The sequence below is a fragment of the Triturus cristatus genome, chromosome 1_2, assembly GCF_964204655.1.
Source record: "Triturus cristatus chromosome 1_2, aTriCri1.1, whole genome shotgun sequence".
NCBI lineage: Eukaryota > Metazoa > Chordata > Amphibia > Caudata > Salamandridae > Triturus > Triturus cristatus.
In genome coordinates this window covers 147,670,363-147,689,468 of record NC_140580.1, presented here as the reverse complement: position 1 = coordinate 147,689,468, position 19,106 = coordinate 147,670,363, and the positions used below count along the sequence as shown (strand labels likewise).

The 19,106-nt window shown below is 44.5% G+C and overlaps 1 protein-coding gene across 2 annotated transcripts in view; it reads left to right on the top strand.

Annotated features, from left to right (window-relative positions):
- Positions 1–9,398, top strand: part of HABP2 (hyaluronan binding protein 2) — a 227,122-nt gene extending 217,724 nt beyond the window's left edge. For both annotated transcript variants that reach the window (XM_085603357.1, XM_085603356.1), the window contains exons 13-14: positions 4,413–4,555; positions 8,971–9,398. In XM_085603357.1, coding sequence (XP_085459483.1) covers positions 4,413–4,555; positions 8,971–9,132 — 305 coding nt within the window. In that variant the 3' untranslated portion in view covers positions 9,133–9,398. The remainder of the gene's footprint in view (positions 1–4,412; positions 4,556–8,970) is intronic.
- The last annotated feature ends 9,708 nt before the right edge of the window (positions 9,399–19,106 follow it).

Genomic DNA, 19,106 nt, shown 5'->3' with positions numbered 1-19,106 from the left:
AAAAACCTGCGGTGGGCCAAAGTGCGAAAAGAAAACAGTGACAACCAGCGCGAGGGCAGCAATACACACGCGTAATGCAGGAAAAAGCACAAGAACAGCATACGGAAAATGCCACAGAAAAAAAGCATCAACAGCGGAGTACCACGGATGCACCCTGACCGACTGCAGAGGACAACATGTACACCACAACATCCATGCACCATGGAAAAACAGAACCGAGCGGCACATCGCATTAAAGAGACCAATGGCAGACAAATCAGAGCCGCATGAGCGACTCGCCCACCGTGCAGCATATGCACATAAGCAGAAGTGCACCTCGACATTGGCAACATCCCGGTACAAGCAGCAACCAGACAACAACTGAACACAGGACACAACTGGTTCTGCAAATGTGCACAACATGGCAAATCACATCTGAAACTGCAGGAAAATGTAACATAACAATGTACAAGTACAACCTGTAACCTGCAAATATGTTTTAATCACACATGCAGTGCAATTGGACATCTTCTATTGTCCCATGAGTGCCAGGGACGGCCACAATGTGACGTGCTCATGAGAAGTAAGTGTCAATGATGGAGTTCCTACGGGCCATCCCTGCTGCAGCTGCAGTGGGATGTGGGCCACCTGCCCCATCATCACCATCATCGTCCGGTACCTCTGAAACTGGGATCCATGGGGCATTGGTGCGAACACAGATGTTGTGCAACACACAACATGCAACGATCATCTCGCACATTATGTCCGGGCTGTACAGGAGCTTTCCACCTGTGCCGTCCAGGCACCTGAAACGTGACTTCAACACGCCAAATGTGTGTTCAACGATGCCCCTGGTGCGTATGTGGACCGCATTGTACTGCCTCTGTGCGGGTGTGTTTGGGTCTCAGAGGGGTGTCAACATCCAAGGGCAGAGTGCATATCCTTGATCACCTGTGACAGTGCAGGGAGAAAAGAGTCAATACTTGTTTCGGCAGGATGTGATGGGAGGCCCACCAATACAGTGACGCCTGTGCTGGCTGTGTGTGGGGTGAGTGTAAGCCTGCCCTCAGGGAGTAGCTGATGCTGCCAACAACTCCAACAGTCATCAGGCACTCAGTAATGCAATGTCAGAAATACAAGGGGGAATGACTCGAGTCGCACAGGGCTAGTAGCATCACGTGTCCCAGGCCTGCTTAATGGAATTATGCCACACTGATCGAAGGGAGTCTTGTGCTGTGGCCGCTGCCACGGACTTGGGGTCACTGCCATTCAGGACTCAGGACACTGTTCCATATGTGGGAACTGGTCCGAAGAGGATGCCGGTGGACCATGTCAATAATTAAAGAGTGATGTGGGCCAGGGTCGGGGGGGCAGCGAGGGTCTGCAGAGGCTGCTGAGCACGTGTGACTGGGGCCTGGAGCTTGTACCGGCACGTGTTGGGCCCTCTTTGACACACGACGGTGTCGGCAGGTGAGCAGTGTGGCCTTGGGGCGCTGGGGCGGGCAGGCCTGGTCTGTGCATCAGCGTCCTGCGGTGCAGCAGGCGCACAGGGTCGTAGGCCCCGCTGCTCACGGCGTCGGCCTCATTGCAGGCAGTGCAGCGCCGCACTGTCAGTGACGTTGGCCTTCCCAGGAGTGGACTACGCCCTGCGCAACGGGGCTTGTCACCACACCCCTGCGCAGCCCAGACGTACTAAGGGCCAACCCACTACGCTCACGCACGCAGGGGGGGACGCAGCGTGCAACACTTCCGTTATCTGTTCCACGGCATGGGGTGACATTGTTGCTTCCACTGCTCACTAATCTCCAGTCACCAGCAGTTGTGGTCTGCATGGACATGTCTGTGGTTTGCATAGCCATGTCTGTCCTGCACATCCATGCCTCACTTCTCGTTATGTACATTCCCATTCACAGGTCACATGCATCCTCGCACATGGCTGCATTCTGCATCTCGCAGCCCGCATCCGTGGCTGTGGTGCCATGTAATGTCTGTATTGGGTTCAGGGGTAGCCCAGGATGACCATGGAGTGGTGTTGTCGTGTCTGGTAGGTGGTTGTGTAGTTTGACATGTTGTATGTGGTTTGGTCAAGTGTGCATTTCCACAGTTGTGCGTTGTGTGTTGGTGGCTTTGGGGTGTGTGATGTGTTGATTTGGCACTTACCAACGAGCAGTCCCGTTCCATATGTGCCATCCTGGAAGCGCTGGTTGATGATGGACTGTCGGAAGATGAAGGAATCATGCACACTGCCTGGGTAGTTGGCGACAACATTGGTGAAAAGTCCCCGGTGGTCCACTATTGCCTGCACATTGATGGAATGCTGATGCTTTCTGTTGTGGTAGTGGTGTGCAGTATCCGCAGGGGGCACAAGTGGGACATGTGTGCAGTCGATTGCCCCCAACATGGCTGGGAATCCGGCTATGGCGTAGAAGCTTTGCTTTGTCTCCAGCTTTTCCTGCGCAGTGTTGAGGAAGTGAAGGTACTGGGGTATGAAGCTGCGGATGGCATCCAGGACAGGTGTGATGAACTTTGATAGGGCTGGCTGTGAGACCCCTCCAACTCTGGCAGTTGTTGGTTGGAAGGTACCAGAGGCCAACAGATGCAGCACAGCCAGCAGCTTTGTCTGCGGAGGGATGCTGGTTGTCCGCTGTGTTGGTACCATCAGCCTGTGGGCAATGTGGGTCAGGATGCGGAGGATGGTTGCCCTTTTGAGCCTGTAGTGGGCAATGACTTTCGCGGGTGTTAGGTCTGTGAGAGTGTTGCGTTTTCTGTAGGTCCGCTGTCTTACTCTGCGCTGCCTCTGTGGTGGTCCGGGGTGGGGCTTGTCAGGGTCCAGGGGGTGGTGGAGGTCCTGGTGGGGGTGGCGCTGGGTGTTGTGGCCCTGTTGGGGCTCCGAGCTGCATGATGAGAAGCTCGATGGTGTCATTTGTTCTTCGGGTGTGGCTGTATGCGGGGCTCCGTTGCCTACTGCAGGGAGTCGTCCGTCTTTACACCTGCTTGAGGCAGGTGTTAAATACCTGCGGCTACCGCGCCTTATCGCGTGGTTTTGACTCGCATCGCGGATCTGGCAGTTGGTTGTGAAAGTGGTGTTGTGGTTTTTTCACGTGTTTTTGCAGGGGAACGCCTACTCTGCATCTCATTAGCGTTAGTTTCTGGTGTCATCCGTGGTGCTGTTTTTTGCGGCTACTATCGCAGGTAAATTGGTGATATCAGCTGGTAGCACCAGCTTGTGAATGGTGTGATGCATTTATCACCACTTTGGCTGTGATAAAGTGCCGCTAATTTGGTGATAGGACCTTGTGAATATGCCCCTTATTGTTTTTATCAGGTTAACACTTTGCTCGTCAGCCTTAGATACAACTGTTTTTCCTGTCAGAGCAGGAACGTATCTGATAAGAAAACGAGCACACTCCCTTCCTACAGTGCTTAATTTGGGCAGGGGCTTGCACCAGCAGTAATTTTTGAGGACGGGGCATTTTTCTTGTCAGAGGAGAAAAAACGGCAGACATAGGAGAAAGATGAGAAAACAATGACAATGGAAGAAAGTGAGGATGAAAAAGAACCAGCAAGATTGTGATAAAGAGAAAGGACATGGAGGGTGGTGGAAGGACGAGGCTAGCAGTGGAATCAACTTCTAGGAACTCTTGTGATCACCATTCGTCAAGGCTTGTAAGAAGAACTCGGGGACCTGCACTTACGTTTTCTTTTTTTTTTTTTTAATACGCTTTGTTCCTATGTTTCTTCAGCAGAGGCGGCAGCTTGTCAATTCAAGCTCCAGTGACTGGTGCATGCATTTTTCAAAGACAAGAATCTGCAGCTGAAGTTTGAGACGCTTGGATTCCTAGGGGCAGATTAATGAGCCCCTTGCGCCTCATTTACGCCGCCGGTGCATCACTTTTGTGACGCAGCGGCGGTGCAAATCCTGCGCCATGCTGCGGGGTATTTACAACGTGACGCATCTGGGAGATGCGTCACGTTGTAAAGCCCTGCGCCAGCAGTAGGTGTACCTGTGCGGGGGGGGGGTGCGTTCCGTCGCAGGAACGCCTCCTAAAGGTGGCTGAGTGAAATCTACAAGATTTCACTCAGTCACTTTTGAGCCCATGCTGCGTCAAAACCTGCGCCTGCTTGAAGCAGGCGTAAGGATTGACGCAGCATTGTAATGATAGGGCACCCCCGAGCCTTGCAGGAGCTGCGTCGCGCTTGCGACGCAACTCCAGCAATGCGCCGCCTTTCCGACAGGAGATGCGTCACGCATCTGCCCATCCCGAGTGCCACGGTGCGCCGCTTTGTAAATGCGGCGCATCAATGGTGGCGCACGGGTGGGCAGATGCGTCGCAACTCTTCTGGCGCATCTCTGCTGATTAGCAGAGATGCGCCAGACGTCATAAATCTGCCCCTTAGTGCCTAATCTCGCCATTCTGATTTCATTTCCACAGAGAATGACCCTGCCCAGCTGATGGATGCCACTGTGAAGATCATCTCAGAGGAGCGGTGCTCGGAGCCCCAGTCCTATGGGAAGCACATTGGTAGTTCGATGCTCTGTGCTGGGATCCTGGAAGGAGGCGTCGATGCATGCCAGGTTTGTTAAAATGTATTTCCAGTAGCAAAACCATGAAAGGCAGCAGATCGGTAAAAAAAGAGGATTGGCCCTTTCATCATTGTGTCTATGGGCAGCAGTGCACCGTGTCCTAGTATCTCATACTCCAGTGTGGCTCAGATGCGGCTGACAGGCTGAATGATTTACTCACAAAAGAAATGAGTGAATGACTGCCTTCCCAAATGGTTGGTGATTGCGTGTATGACTGTTTATGTGAGTGCTAAGTGGATGAGTAGGTGGTTAAGCAAGTTGAGGTGACTGAGTGAGCAAACTGACTATATGAATGAGTTGGTGATTCATGATTTTGTGAGATAGGGTGTAAGAGTCAATGAATGGCTAAGCAGCTGAATATGTACATATATCTGCAAGTACGCAGATAGATGTTCTCACACCCAAATCTTTTATTGTGGTAAACTACTAATGATTACTTCCACTAGACAAAGGTGCCACAAACCAGTGCTAACAATGTGTGTTCATGCAACACATTTCGCAATATAGCAAATAACTCTGCACATCTCGTCAATATTTTCATCCAATCCAATTAATGTCATGTAAGTAGTAGACCATTTCTTTCCCAACAATTAATCATTTTTTAGTTATAGTATTATCAGCGTGTTAGCATTGTCTCTGCCTCTCTCCAGCGCTCATCCAATGTGCGACAGTCAATTCACTTTTTTACATGCTCTCCATTTGTCTGTTTGAAAAATTGAGTAGCACTGCAACAAATGCAACAACAGATATAAGCAAAAGGGAACTGACCAAAAAGTCCAAAACAGAGGCTGACCAGTATCAGTCTACCTTGCATGGTCTTCTCTTGTTCAGAACAGAACTAAGAAACTTTGGGCTGGATTTTTGAGGCCCGTTGCGCCGCCGGAACGTCACTTTTTGTGACTTTCTGTGGTGCAGGAGCCTGCTCCATATTTACAAGGCAGCGCTAAGCCACTTTTTTGGGCTTAATGCTGCCTTGTGAATATCAATCCCTTAAACACAGATTTCTGCATAAAAGGGGCATGCAATGGGTGTTGCTGGGGGCATTCCCAGCAACATCCATGGCTTTTTGACACTGCCCCAGATTTACAAGTAACCAGCATACATAGAAAGAGGAAAAAGCCTCTAGTGAGAAACCTCCCTGCACAAAAAAATCATCCCTGCAACGCAGGCCCCCTTGCACATGGTGTAAATGTGCCTGCGTTGGCGCACAGCAGCCCATTGTTTGCAGGCGCAAGGGAAAAGGACAGGAATGCACCGTATTTGATAGATACAGCCCTTTGCACCGTATTTGATAGATACAGCGCTTCATGCCCATTTCTTTTGACATAGGGCAACGCTGCAGGAATGCCTGCAGTGCTGCCCTATAAATGAAACCCTAAGCATTAATTTGTAAAACTACTGACCGCTACTCAACATCACTGACCAACGAAATGCGGAGCTGCATTATGAAGGCTAATCAACAAAAGGATGAAGTCAAAGGCCCTCTTTGCATATGCTTTTTTTTCACCTTGTTTTTGTATGATATGAGCTCTGGCAACAGCTAAAGCCAGCCTCTAACCAGACCTAAACAAATAGGTCGATGTCAACCTGTTAGGCTTGAGCCAGTAAAGCTTGTTTGAATCGGTGCTGAGGTTTCTCCTAGATCAATCCAAATGTTCAGAATAGATTTGTTAAGAATATGATGGACGACCACTTTAATGACAAATAATTCTATTGCATTTGTATCCAGACGCTATCATTTTCCATGAGTTGGCATTGACACATATGTAGTTCTTATGTCGTTTATGGGGCTGGACCACAGCAGCACCTGCTTTTCTTTACCTTTGCTCTCGTTCGAAGCCAGAATTAAAGTTTCTCTGCACATTGTAGGGTATCTGTGAGACCCACTTTGACACTCACTGCTTTAATGTGACATCTGACAGCGGGCTCAGAAAGACTCCATCCAGGTGCGAGATAAACAGTGCCTGCTCATCCTGTGGTTGTACCTGTATTGGCAGGCGTATACACTTCACTCAAGTTAAAACATCTCTTTATTTTGCTGGCATGTTCTTTTTGCATCTTTTTAGTTTCACTGGCCTGATGTTTATCATATAGTTTACATCACATCAAAACAATTAAATTCAGAAATCATTAACAGTAAATGTTCAACAACACAATCGTTTCTGGTGTAAAGGTGTGTGTAATATTGTGCTAGAGCACTGCACTTTCAACTGCACTGTTCAAGTGATGTTCCACGACAGCTCATTCCAGCTAGTGTTGATGGGCTTGAATGGGACCACCAAGCGATAGCACACTGCACGTTGTGCAAAATATGTTCCCCTGAACAATTATTCCTTATTTGAGGAGCTTGAAGTAACCCCTCTACGTGAAGTGAAATCCTTGCTACATCCACCCCCCAGTGGCAGCATGTCACCCAAACCTAGGAGTAGCAGAAGTGACTGCCCATGCCCTCTCTCACACTCCTGGTTTTTCCTACTCTTAGTCAGGGGTAGCTCCTGCTTGAGGGCATAGGGGGCAGAGTCCACCAGTCTTTGAGGAAGGAAAAGGAGATTGAAAGACTCATCTGAGGCACTACTGACCAGTCTGGATTGCAAGTAGCAGTGAAGCACAGCTGTGTACAAACACACGCAGTGCATGTGAGGTGGACGGCTTCAATGTCGCCCAAATCCCGCATGCGCAGGGTGCGCCTGTGAAGCAGAGGTGAGGGCAATTAGACAATGCCTAAAGCAGCAGTTTTTCCAGGGCTGCAATCGAGTACTCGGCTTGCACGGATCTGTTATATAGTTGGGAACATCCTTCCAGGATCCTGCCTCCTCTGACTGGTTGACCCTTGGTACTGTCAGCCTATGAGAATAGGAGGTGGGATTTTCATATATCTGTTGCTGAAGGCTTTTGCCTCGTGATCGTCCTTCGGATCTCTATCCTCTGCAGCCGGCCCTCAGACTTCTCTCTCAGGGCGGCCCATCAGATTCCGACTCACCTGCTACCAGAGCTCGGAGCATTCGATGAGGTCAAGTACCGCTTCCTTTGACCTGAACTGTGCTCGTATTAACCTCCTTCCTTCACCAACTGCAGCCAAAAGACACCCGTCTGGAAGAAACACCATTAAAGCTGTGAGCTGAAAGCCATAAGCAGTGAGTACAAGTAGGCCTTGCCTCGTCTGTCAAGCGGCTAAGAGGCCTGGATCTCTGCCTGACGTTTTCTGCCTTCGGGTTTTCTCATTACTCTTTATTCCCCTAAAATCTCACCTCTGGTCCCTAATATATTCCCCCGGCAACCTTGTCAGCTTCACTCAGGCCTCCTTTGTCATACTACTGGCCTACCTCAGAACCCCCCCTCCTCACTCACTGTCTTAGTCATTCTTATTGGCGCTGCTAAGTAGGTGAGGACTTGTGTGGCTACAGTCTGGTTTTGCTTTGTTCTGGGGTGTCTGGCTCCAATTAGCCCACAGTTTTGGGTTGCTGTGCCATGTTTGTTCCCAGGCTTTTATCTTGTTTGAATGGCTTTGTAAATGTATCTTCATTTTGTCCTCTCCTGGCATCCTCTGTTACAGGTTAGGTTCATTGGAACCCTTTTTCTGGATCCCTCTATCAACGAGCTCATATTTAACCCAAATCTTCTGAAAGACCTGGAATGGCAACATTTTGAGCATTTGTAACATATGCATCCCATATACCCTTCTACATACTATATTTGATTGGACTTTAACATTATCAGACTTTAACATAATCACTATTCAATATGATCTGAAGTCATATTGAATAATACGTTTTTTACCAGCAAAACTGGTATTTCTTTCTTCACATTTATACTATCATAAATATCTTTAAAAGTTTTATAAACTAGAGTTTAAATATTTTGAACAGTTGAATATTCTTACATTTTAATTAATGGTCTTATGAGGGTTGTATCAAACCATATCAGAACACATAATTCAAACCAATTTACAACCATATTGATTATATTATTTCTATGTTGTCGCCTATGAATGTATGTAAAAAAAAAAAAGCATAGGTTGTACCAAAGGCAGCCATCAGTTTGTTCCATTGTTTCCAGATTGAATATAATCGACTGGCACTTTTTGCCTAGATCACCTGTGACGCTGATGGAAACAACTTTGATTTTCACCAATTCCAGTGTGTGCAAAACCAGAATATGATTTCATTGAAGTATGATACATACTAGTTACTCTACTCATGGGTCTGTCTGAGGACTCAAAGACTTCACCATGTACAAGACACTCTCAAAGAGAGAAATTTAAATACAATAGAGAAAAAAACAATCTCTGGATCTTGAGCAATAGACAGGCCTTGACTTGTTGATAATGTAGCAGTCTAATGACATGGAAGTGAAGGAGCAAGGCCAAGTAAGAATAAATATATCCTGTCTCTGTGCTTCCCTTGCAGGGCGACTCAGGAGGACCACTAACGTGTGAGAGTGGCGGTCCTTTTCAGCTCGCTGGAGTGGTCAGCTGGGGAGATGGCTGCGGGCTCGAAGATAAACCTGGCGTCTATGCACACGTCTACCGATTCCTACCTTGGATTAAAGATAAAATGAACATTCTCTAGCACCAAAGAACGATTCCTCAATGCTGTTGACCACTTTCTGTTTGAATAGCGTACACAAATAACTGTGTTCTGGTTTTGTTAATAGATTGTGTAGAAAGTTTTATCTGTGGCCAGATATCTGTTTTCAAACTAACAAATGGAACTCTTAAGTAACCTGTATGATACTGTATAAAATTCAATAAATAATATTCAATGATAGATTGTATAGAAACAGTGGGCATGCTGGCGTAATGACAAAGACACAATAAAAATGGTTTGAAAATGGAGTGTTAAATGGTACAGAGTTTTTTTGGGCTAGTAGAGAAATTTGGATTTGGAGATGAACCGAGAAGTGAAATCTAGTACAAGACACTGCTATTTATGAATTTGACTTGTAATACCTGTGATATCCACGTGTAAGCAAAAACTGCTTCAGTGTCTGAGGTAGATAAAAGCGAAGCTGAGGTGGACGTGGAGGTATTGCAAGAGTCCAGTTAGGAGGCTGCTGCAGTAATTCAGCTTGCCCCAATCAAATCAAGAAGGCAGTAGTCGCATCATGGCTGATGGTGCATGCTGGAACTCTAAAGGAGATCAAGAGTCCTGGCAGAAGGGGAGAGAGTCATTTATGAGACAGTAGGGAATGTTTTGCAGAACTGAGGCAAATTAGGGGAGGCGGAGTATATGAGGGAACTGGGTGGGGGCATCAAGACCCTGTTTTGTCTCACCACCTTGTGCTCCTGAATTCACTCATCCCCCAGTTTATCTGTTTGATATGTGGGGATTATTCAAGCTGCTGTGAAAGATTGAGAGCCTTGTATGGCAGTAAAACAGAATCATGAACATTGCAGTGGGAATCACTGTGTATTCTCTTGGAGACTCCCTGCCCCCTATGGGGAGCAACCTTAAGAAGGCACCCAGCACCCTGTGCAATTCAAAATTGAAATAACCCCATGGGAGCTCCCTGTATCTGATTAGAAGTGTCCGCACCTCATGCAAAACAAGCAATAATGGGTTGGCTCCACTTTTAAGCACTAGTAGTGCACAAAGCATGGGTCTTCCAATGTGTGTATAACCAAAGATTTATGAGGCATACATTGTGATTTGCAAATTAGTTTTCACTTCCAACACTACAGGCAAGAAAATGTATTGGATGAAGTATCTGCACAAGCTGGAAAATTAATCTGATTCAACTAAAGTTTTTCGATCAGAGTCAAAATTGGGACCGCTCATATGCCTAAGTTCCCATAAAGCAAAAGATGGAGGGAGCACACTGCCTCACATCCCAGCACTCAGTTCGCCCCAATGCATTATGGTAAATGCAGTGCATGATAACATTTACTTCAGTGAAAGTTTTTAGTTTTCATCCTTGTTGGTGCAGCCAGTGCTGTGTATCTCTTGACATATGTTTCAGGATAAAAGTCCTTCTAAAATAAAAGTTTTGGGGGCCCTGGAAATGGTGCTCAAAGTCTTCTCAGGTCTCTGTTCTACTATGGAGTGCCGGTGGATCAACTAGAGCTCTTCAGCTCATTAGCTCATTAGCCCAAGGCAGCCTTTTCAAACAAAGAAGGGAGGTAGCACACAGCCTTACATCCCAGCACTCAGTTAGCCCCAAAGCATTATGGAAAATGCAGTGCTTAATTTGAGCCAGTGGTTTCCGGTACTTGGCACCGTCACTTATTTGTCAACATCTGTGCTTGTGACAGTCTGCCACAAGGTGGCGCTGTCTCAGATAATCACAGCAACAGCCTATTATTAATTCAATAAACATTAAAAATAACTATTACCTGCCGCCCAAGCCATTCTTATAGCTTTGGGGGCCTGGAATAGTCTGAATTGTCACACTTGGAGGAGTGTGATGGTTAATAGGTGTGTTGTTGTTATTACTGGCAGCATAGCAGGGGCAATGTTGTGGTGCAAGCTGCAGTGGTCTCTTGACGAGAGCCCTGGCACTTATTTATTTACAAATTAAGCACAGAGTGCATGATAACACTTACTACATTGACAGTCTTTAGTTTTCACCTTTGATGGTGCAGCCAGTGCTGTGTATCTCTAGACATGTGATTCAGGATAATTGTCCTTCTTTCAGTAGAGAGTACACAATTAATTTGGGGGTGCTGCAAATACTGCTTAAAGTCTTCTCAGATCTCAGTACCACTCACTAAACACAGGTGGATAAACCAGGGCTCGTTAGCTCATTAGATAAAGTGAGCCTTTTCAAACAAAAGAGGGGGGGAGCACATGGCCTCACATCCCACCTCTCTACTGATGAAGGACAACTATCTTTTAACATGTGTCGAGAGATACACAGCACTGGCTTCACCAAAATGGGTAAAAAGTAAAGACTGTTACTAAAGTAATTGCTATCATGCACTACATTTACCATAATGCATTGGGGTAAACTGAGTGCTGGGATATGAGACAGTGTGCTCCCTTCCCCCTTTGTCTGAAAAGGCTCCCTTGAGCTAAGGAGATGACAACTCTGATTAATGCACCAGCACTCAGTGAGTGGTACAGAGACCTGAGAAGATTTTGAGCAGTATTTCCAGCCCCTAAAAATGACATGTTGCACTCTACTGATGAAGAACCAGTATCCAGAAACACCTGCCTAGAGATACACAGCACTGGCTGCACCAATATGGGTGAAAAAAGTAAAGTCTGTTAATGAAGTAAGTGTTACCATGTCCTGCATTTATCATAGTACATCGGGACGAACTGAGTGCTGGGATGTGAGGCAGTGAGCTCCTAGCCTCCTCTTGCCTAGCTTCGCATGTTTGCATGTTCCGTACCATGCTCATAATGACCAATTTACGCAATAACAATGAGTGGATTGGATTATGCACACTACAAGAAATATTTAGGATATTTAGGAAATCCAAGTCGATTTACTTAGTCCAGGCTGCTGTAGTTTTGAAGACTTCCAGAGTTCTTTATCTAATGTGTGCGGAGCTGCACTGGAGATGGGGACCTCAATGAGAGCCTTCAACAAAGCATCAGTGAGCTCATCTAGAGGTTGAAGTGCATTTAAAATCATATGGGAGCTGCGATCCTGAGTGCAATAGGGGCAGAGGCAAGAAGTTTGGGGACGAGCCCTTTAGCATTTTACTGTAAGGAAAATGCATGCAAAATATAAAACACACTCTTTAAATGAAAAATAAATGCAAGGTGAAGTATTTGGTGGGAAATGCATTTTTTATGACAGCTCCAATGGTTAATGTATCATTGCAGATTTGAGTAACAAGACAGGCACAAAACTGGATCATGGTTGGTGTACTGGAGAATAGTGATGTGTATTTATAGGGCTGCAAAGTCCCAGCCTGCAACTGAAAGCACTGTGAATATGCAAGTAATTCTTTCTAAATTGTATTACATTCAGTACAAAATCATCTTCAACAAAACGTGCAAAGAGATTTAGGGCCTGATTTAGACTTCAGCAGATAGTACTCCACTCATCAGGATAACGAAGGACATTACCTCCACCGCCCTGATGGACTTCCATCCGCCAAGTTTAGAGATGACTGCCAGCTCATCTTTCTTCTTTGTTCCTTGAAAGCAGCCGTTCTCTTCAAGGTACAAAATAATTGGTGGTTTTGATGGGCCATTCATCAAACTTTTTTGTTTCTCAGAAACAAACTCCCAAAGCTGGCATTTGTTTTGAAAAAAAAAAATGAATGACCCCCACACACTGGGAGTTTTCTTTTGGGGTGTGAAGAACATTATTTTTCTGTCCTGGTGATGAGGGACACACAAAATGACATTACATCATCCATCCTAAATAGGAAGGGTGGTGGAATGCCCTTCCTCCAACAGCCCATACTCTATCGGGCCATTGGAGGAAGCTTCCCATTGACAGACGCAACAAGACCTCCATGGACAGAAAGCTTGCAGCCTGTCCATGTCAAATGCGGTAGGCAGATCGAAAAATTGGTGTACAGGGTAATCCGTCACATTTGCAATGCAGTACCCTGTCTGGCAAACTCAAAATCAATCCCATAGCATTTCAGATATAGGAAGTCCATTAAAAATATATATATATATTTTGTATTACGTGTTCAGACTGTACCTACTGCATACCTTTTTTTTCAAGTTGCCATTACAAGGACTTAACTCGAAATTATACCACTATATTGCCTCTCAAAAAGAATAAATATTTGTCACCATGAAACCTGAATGACTCTATCAAGATTAGCCATATACTGATTCCGAAGCAGACTTTAGATCGATTAAAAATTGCACACATCTATATTTCTTCCAGGTAGGAGGCAGCCAGTCAAGAAGGCTTGTTTTTTCTTTCGCTATCTGCCACATCCTTGACTTCACAGATCTGGAGACCCTCTCCTCTCAGCCATAGGCACCTGAGAATTAGTATTATTTATTGTGGAACAGTTGTTTTTTTAACAAAAAGGATGGAAACTGTTACTGTAAAATTAAAAAAAATATTGGTAATATCATTCCAAATATATCCTTCTCACTTCACCCACTTAGGTTGCACAAAAGTCATTTACAGATAGAGACCGCTGGCTTCATTTTTTCATCGCTTCTAGTGGTGCCTCATGGTGTCACTTTCTCTGTCCCTAATCAGCCCACTTGCAAGGTGCCCATAATAGACTTGCGCCCCAACTAGGTACTGTGAGGAGCAGAATTCCTGCGTGGAATTCTATTCCGCCCAATTAGAAGAGGTGTGGTGTTCTTGCACCCGGATTTAGTGAGTGTAGGAACGACTAACCCGATTTTTCCATCTAAAAGATTCCATCAGAATGTAATGGAGAGAGACTGTGATATTTTGTCATTTGTATTGCACTTTCCTTACCATTGAAAGACCCAATGCTCAGCTACAGCAGAAACATTGTTTTGTTCAATTTTCTTAATGCTTTGAACCCATTTGCCATTAAAGATAATGGGGTAACCCAGTAACCCTCAGAACCTGGGTATTATAGTGAAAGCAAAAAACAGTGGTTCTTTCGGGAAGCATACAAACTTATTTGGGTATGTACTTAATACGAATAATCAATGCGTAAGGACACATTCAATGAGGGACAACGAAGCACACACATAAAGACAGAGTTGCAGAAATTGAATTCGTTTTACTGGACGGAGTGTATCAAAGTTCATATAGAAACACCGAAGTATTTACAGGATAAACCAACCAGGGAGCATGTACAAAATAAAACAATTAGTGATTCACCGTGCAATTTGACCAACCACAAATTCACATATCACAAATATGTACAATAAACAATACATAAAGATAAACAGGCAGATCCAACTTGAAGCGCATGGACCACAGCAGGATATAATTTCCTAATTCTGTTTGTGGAATTGCATGGAAACATTGGACAAGTAACGTCAACGTTTCGACCCTATACGGTGGTGCCCATTAGTGTGCATCAAAGGTGGGTCTTCATCAGGACAGATGAATGGTTGGTGGCCTGGGAAAAGGATTCGTTCTATTGGATATGAATTCCTGGTGTCACATTAAAGGAATAGTCAGCCGACATCTAATTTGGTCATGAATTCTGGATGACGGTAATTTCATTTCATGTAGATGGGTGGTGCCGTCATAACGATCGCCACATAATGGTATCCTTAGTCTGGACGTCTTTATCCGTCAAAAACTCGGCCGCTACTCATTTGCAACATCAGGTCCTATTTAAAAAGAATCTCAACGAAAAAATGCTATTGTCTATCATTAGGTTTAAGCAAGGATCTTCATTAAAGCTCCAGCCCTCCAGCCCTCCAACCCTTTTCCAATTTCCTGATCCCATGTAAGTGTTGCCTTAAGCAAAGTGTATTGTGGGTGCTGTAAGCCATGATGTACTGTGAAGTTCATAAGGCCTTTTTCTTCCATAGAGGCTGCTTTGAGGTTAAATGAATGCGCTCTCTGGCCTCATACCTGCCTGAATCGCTGAATTTGCATCTCCCAAGGGTAGCTCTCATCATCTCTGTGCACTTTCTTAGCAATAAACACATACCACTCCATAGATGGCAGGTATTGGCTTTCCTCACACTTCTCTATTACGCCTCTGAGTAAGGGCAGCTACACATTTGTTTATGAGAGTTTCAAGCATATCCATACACCAAAACATTTTCAACATAGGTTAGACTGCACTCAAACACTTCTGTCCTTCAAATACAATCGAATGCTTGAGTAACCAGTTCCTCACTAGTTTTTGCTTCCAATGAAGCCTGAGGCATAGCAATTACACTTATTAACTTATAAACTCTGGTCATAGTCCATACAGGCCACATGAGAAACATTCACTTTTCCATCTAAGGCAGTTCACAGAGTAGCATGCTACTGCTCCACAGATGTGTTTTTGCATCGTTTTAGGAGAATGAAGTAGACAGTAAATACAACTACAGTACATTACAATATACTTGAAACCTACAGCACTGCGAACCATATTACAGGCAATATAGATCAAGACAAGTCTTGTTCGACCTAGCCAACCCGTGAATTTCATAAACCTATAGGCTCTATTTAGACCCCGATTCAAAGGGTTCTATGTGGTGAAGCAATTTACATGCTCCTTACAGATTTCTCCAGAAGAAAGTTGGAGGAAATGAATCAAGATAAAATGCTACGACATACAGGCAAAACGTGGCGTATTTGGTGTGGTAAACACCAATTTCACATTTTAGTCTTCATTCTGAGGAGAGGTACTCAGAAGAAGTTAATTATATTAATCATTAAATATCCTACACCAGGGTAGTGGTAATTGTCATGTCCACAGATTATGACCTGAATTCTACTTAACCTGGAACTATGGCCTTAGTCTCCAAATCCAACTTTGTGCTTCTATCATAATGATATCCATACAGGTGCACAGCTCACAAAATATTAGTCTGAGTGTGGGGACATCAAGCCCACCTAGTTGGCCCATTTTTCGATCTGCTGAAAACTCAAGGGTTCTAGTCAATCTCTACCTCTGTCCATGCAGTGACAATACACTTACATATTATGGACACAGGAGGAGAGAGTGGAGTGTGGGTTTGTGTGGGGGGGGAGGAATGGGACCCTTTCATTCTGTCCATTTTCCAGCAGCTCTCTCTATACACTAGGGCAATGCTAAAATCATAGAGGACAGCTGAATAGACAATCAAGATCATACACGGATATTGATGATACACAAAGACCACTATACTCGTCTGATGGTGTGCCCTGAAATATGGAGATGGGCATCGTGATGGCACGAAATATCGTGACCAGAATATCAAGTCTAAAATCTCAAAATGTAAGCAAGTAGAGATTTTCTATACCTAACTCTACTTATATGTACCTTGATGATATATATGTTCCTGTCACATAGATGTGGACTTAGACATAGTAAATCTTGACTTCTTCTATATGCATGTACCTTTCAATATTTTGTCGCTCGGTATAGTGTCCAGGATAGTCTGATACCACAATAATTCCATGCTTGATATTGCATAGTGAAATCTCATCTGGTATGCCAAATGCCATGCCTATTATAGCCTTGTAGGGCATGCTAAAGTGAACATTTGAAACTTGGTGAACAGTCAGCAGATCTGTCAACGGGGATAAGCCCATGACCTCTGCCACTCAGGTACAAGTCCACCTGCCCTATTTAAAGAACCCCCACCTGCTGGCAGGATATCTGAGCTGTGAGGTCAACTGCCTGGTGGCATTCCCTTCAAAGTACAGCAGCCTTGCTGAGTAGCATCTTTTATAAGTTACTCACTCTGGAAACTTTTTTGTATTGAGAAAATACACTCTCAAAGTGGAAGTTTGTTTTCTCAATGCAAAACACAGATAGCCTGACATGAAGGGATTTTTCTCGCTGCATATGGTGGGCATTCTACATTTTCCCTGTCTTATTTACCATGCCATGGCTATGTTGCTTCCATTCCCTAAAGGAGCAATAGAGAGAGGTATTCCTTCTCTTTTGTTGCTTTCTCAGTTTAGAATGCACTCTCTTGGACTGTGCAAAATAAAGGACCATTCTGTGTTTATCAAGGCTCTTAAAATCCATCTATTTTATTGGTTATCTTCATATCTTTTCTGATGTTTTTTAGTGTCTTCCGTGACAAAATGGCTTAGGGTATTCATTGCATTTTCCAAGTAACAACTCAACTCACCTGATATATTGCATGTATGGGTTTTCAATATATTTACTGGGTGCACTTGGGCACAAAGCACAGGGACAGTGGCAATTTTAGAAGAAGTTGAGCAGAAATGATGGGTTGTAGCTCTTGTCATTTGGTGAGGGAGCATTGCCACCTGAGGGATAGCTCAGGAGTCTGGCGCCTGCTCTATGGGTAGACCTAGAGATAACTCAGCTATGTGAGGCCTAAACATATGTCTAACCAGAGGCATACCTCTGACGCCTAAAGCAAATGCCTCTATCATCAGTTTCTCAGACTGCAGTATAAGACCGATGTAAAGTTTGCTTAACTATATTCCTTGTGTATGTTTTTTTCTCATGGATAATGTTCAGAGGACATATTCTAGCACTTCCCTTGTTTCGCCTTTGCATTGCTCTGTCCTGCCTCTTCAAAGTAGTGCAGTTAGACAAGCAAAATGTTTAGAAATCTAAATTCTGTGTCAAACTAAGCCTGAGTCTGTTAAAAGCAGTTTATCTCTGATGCTGGGGGGCAAAATAGGTAACCAATGCAAAAATGTTGCACGATGAAAATACTACTTTGTGCACTATTTGTTCCAGTATTACAATAATATACTGGTAACCATGTTGTTTCTTTGATCATTCACTTGTCCTCCATTCAATGGTGGCTCTTTCTCTGCCCTGATCATGCTAAGTGCTATTATTAGTATAAACATTTTGGAACCTACATGATTGAGAATATGGTCATTCTTCCCAAAGGAACTTTGGAATTCAAATGTGGTTTATAATGCAGATTCTTCGCAGACTAATAAGCATGCCGCAACATTGCCAACTAATTCTCCCTCACTTATTCAATCTCAGCAGAAATGGAGGATGCATTAGGAATCTTGCCAGTCGCACATACCAAAAAGTTAGATACCTTAATCCAATAAACTCAAACTTCTGAGGCCTCTATGTGTGTGGCCTCTAACAAGCATATGTTGCAACATCCCAAACAGCAGACTGAAAACACACTGTTGGTCAACAGTAAGGCAGGAATTTCTTTCTGAGGATGGAATTAAAAATATTTTATTTGCTCTATGTCACTTCACCAAAGGAATTGTCAAAAAGGTTAATTGCATTGAAATAGCTTTGCAAAAACTGTCTCTCAAGTGTGCTGTATTGAAATCTGTACAAGTTGCTTTGTAGTTGTCAAATTACTAAGGGGCATATCAGCAACACCCGGCGATAATTATTGCTCAGCGCTCTTAGCGTGAGGATAATTATCGCCGGGTAACGTGCATTTTTTTCGCTGGGATAGCGTGCTATTAGCAACGCTTATCTCCTCAGCGATAAAAATCCTCACGCTAACTGCCTAACGTGAGATTATCGCTGGAAACCCAGCGATAATCTCACGCAATGTGGTGTTAGCTTGCTGATAGCGACTCACAAACTTAGCCATGATATCCACCTTCCATAGGATATCATGGCTAAGTCAGTCCTGAAGCAGGCGTAAGGAAAGTAGCGATAACAGGGGTTATCGCTACTTTTCCTGACTCTATGCTTCATAGCGTGGGGCTTGATGATAGGAGAAATGTCGCTTAGCGACATTTCTCCTGTCATGTTAGGTCAGGAATGCCCACTTTGCATCTCATTAGAGATGCAAAGCTGGGCGTTAGGAATCCTGACGCTAAAGCAAGGTTTCACGCGTTAGCGTGGCCTTGCTAATTAGGCGATAAAATTATCGCCGCTTTTCGGCTGAAAAGAGGCCGCAAAAGCGGCGATAATTTTTTATCGCCTGCTTGTAAGTATGCCCCTAAGTTCCCGTTTTTAAAGATCTCTGTAAGTAGCCTAAAAACATTGTTAAATCCACTAACATGCGTTGTATTATCAAGGGGTTTGACCAGTATATTTAAAATTCACAATGTTATCACT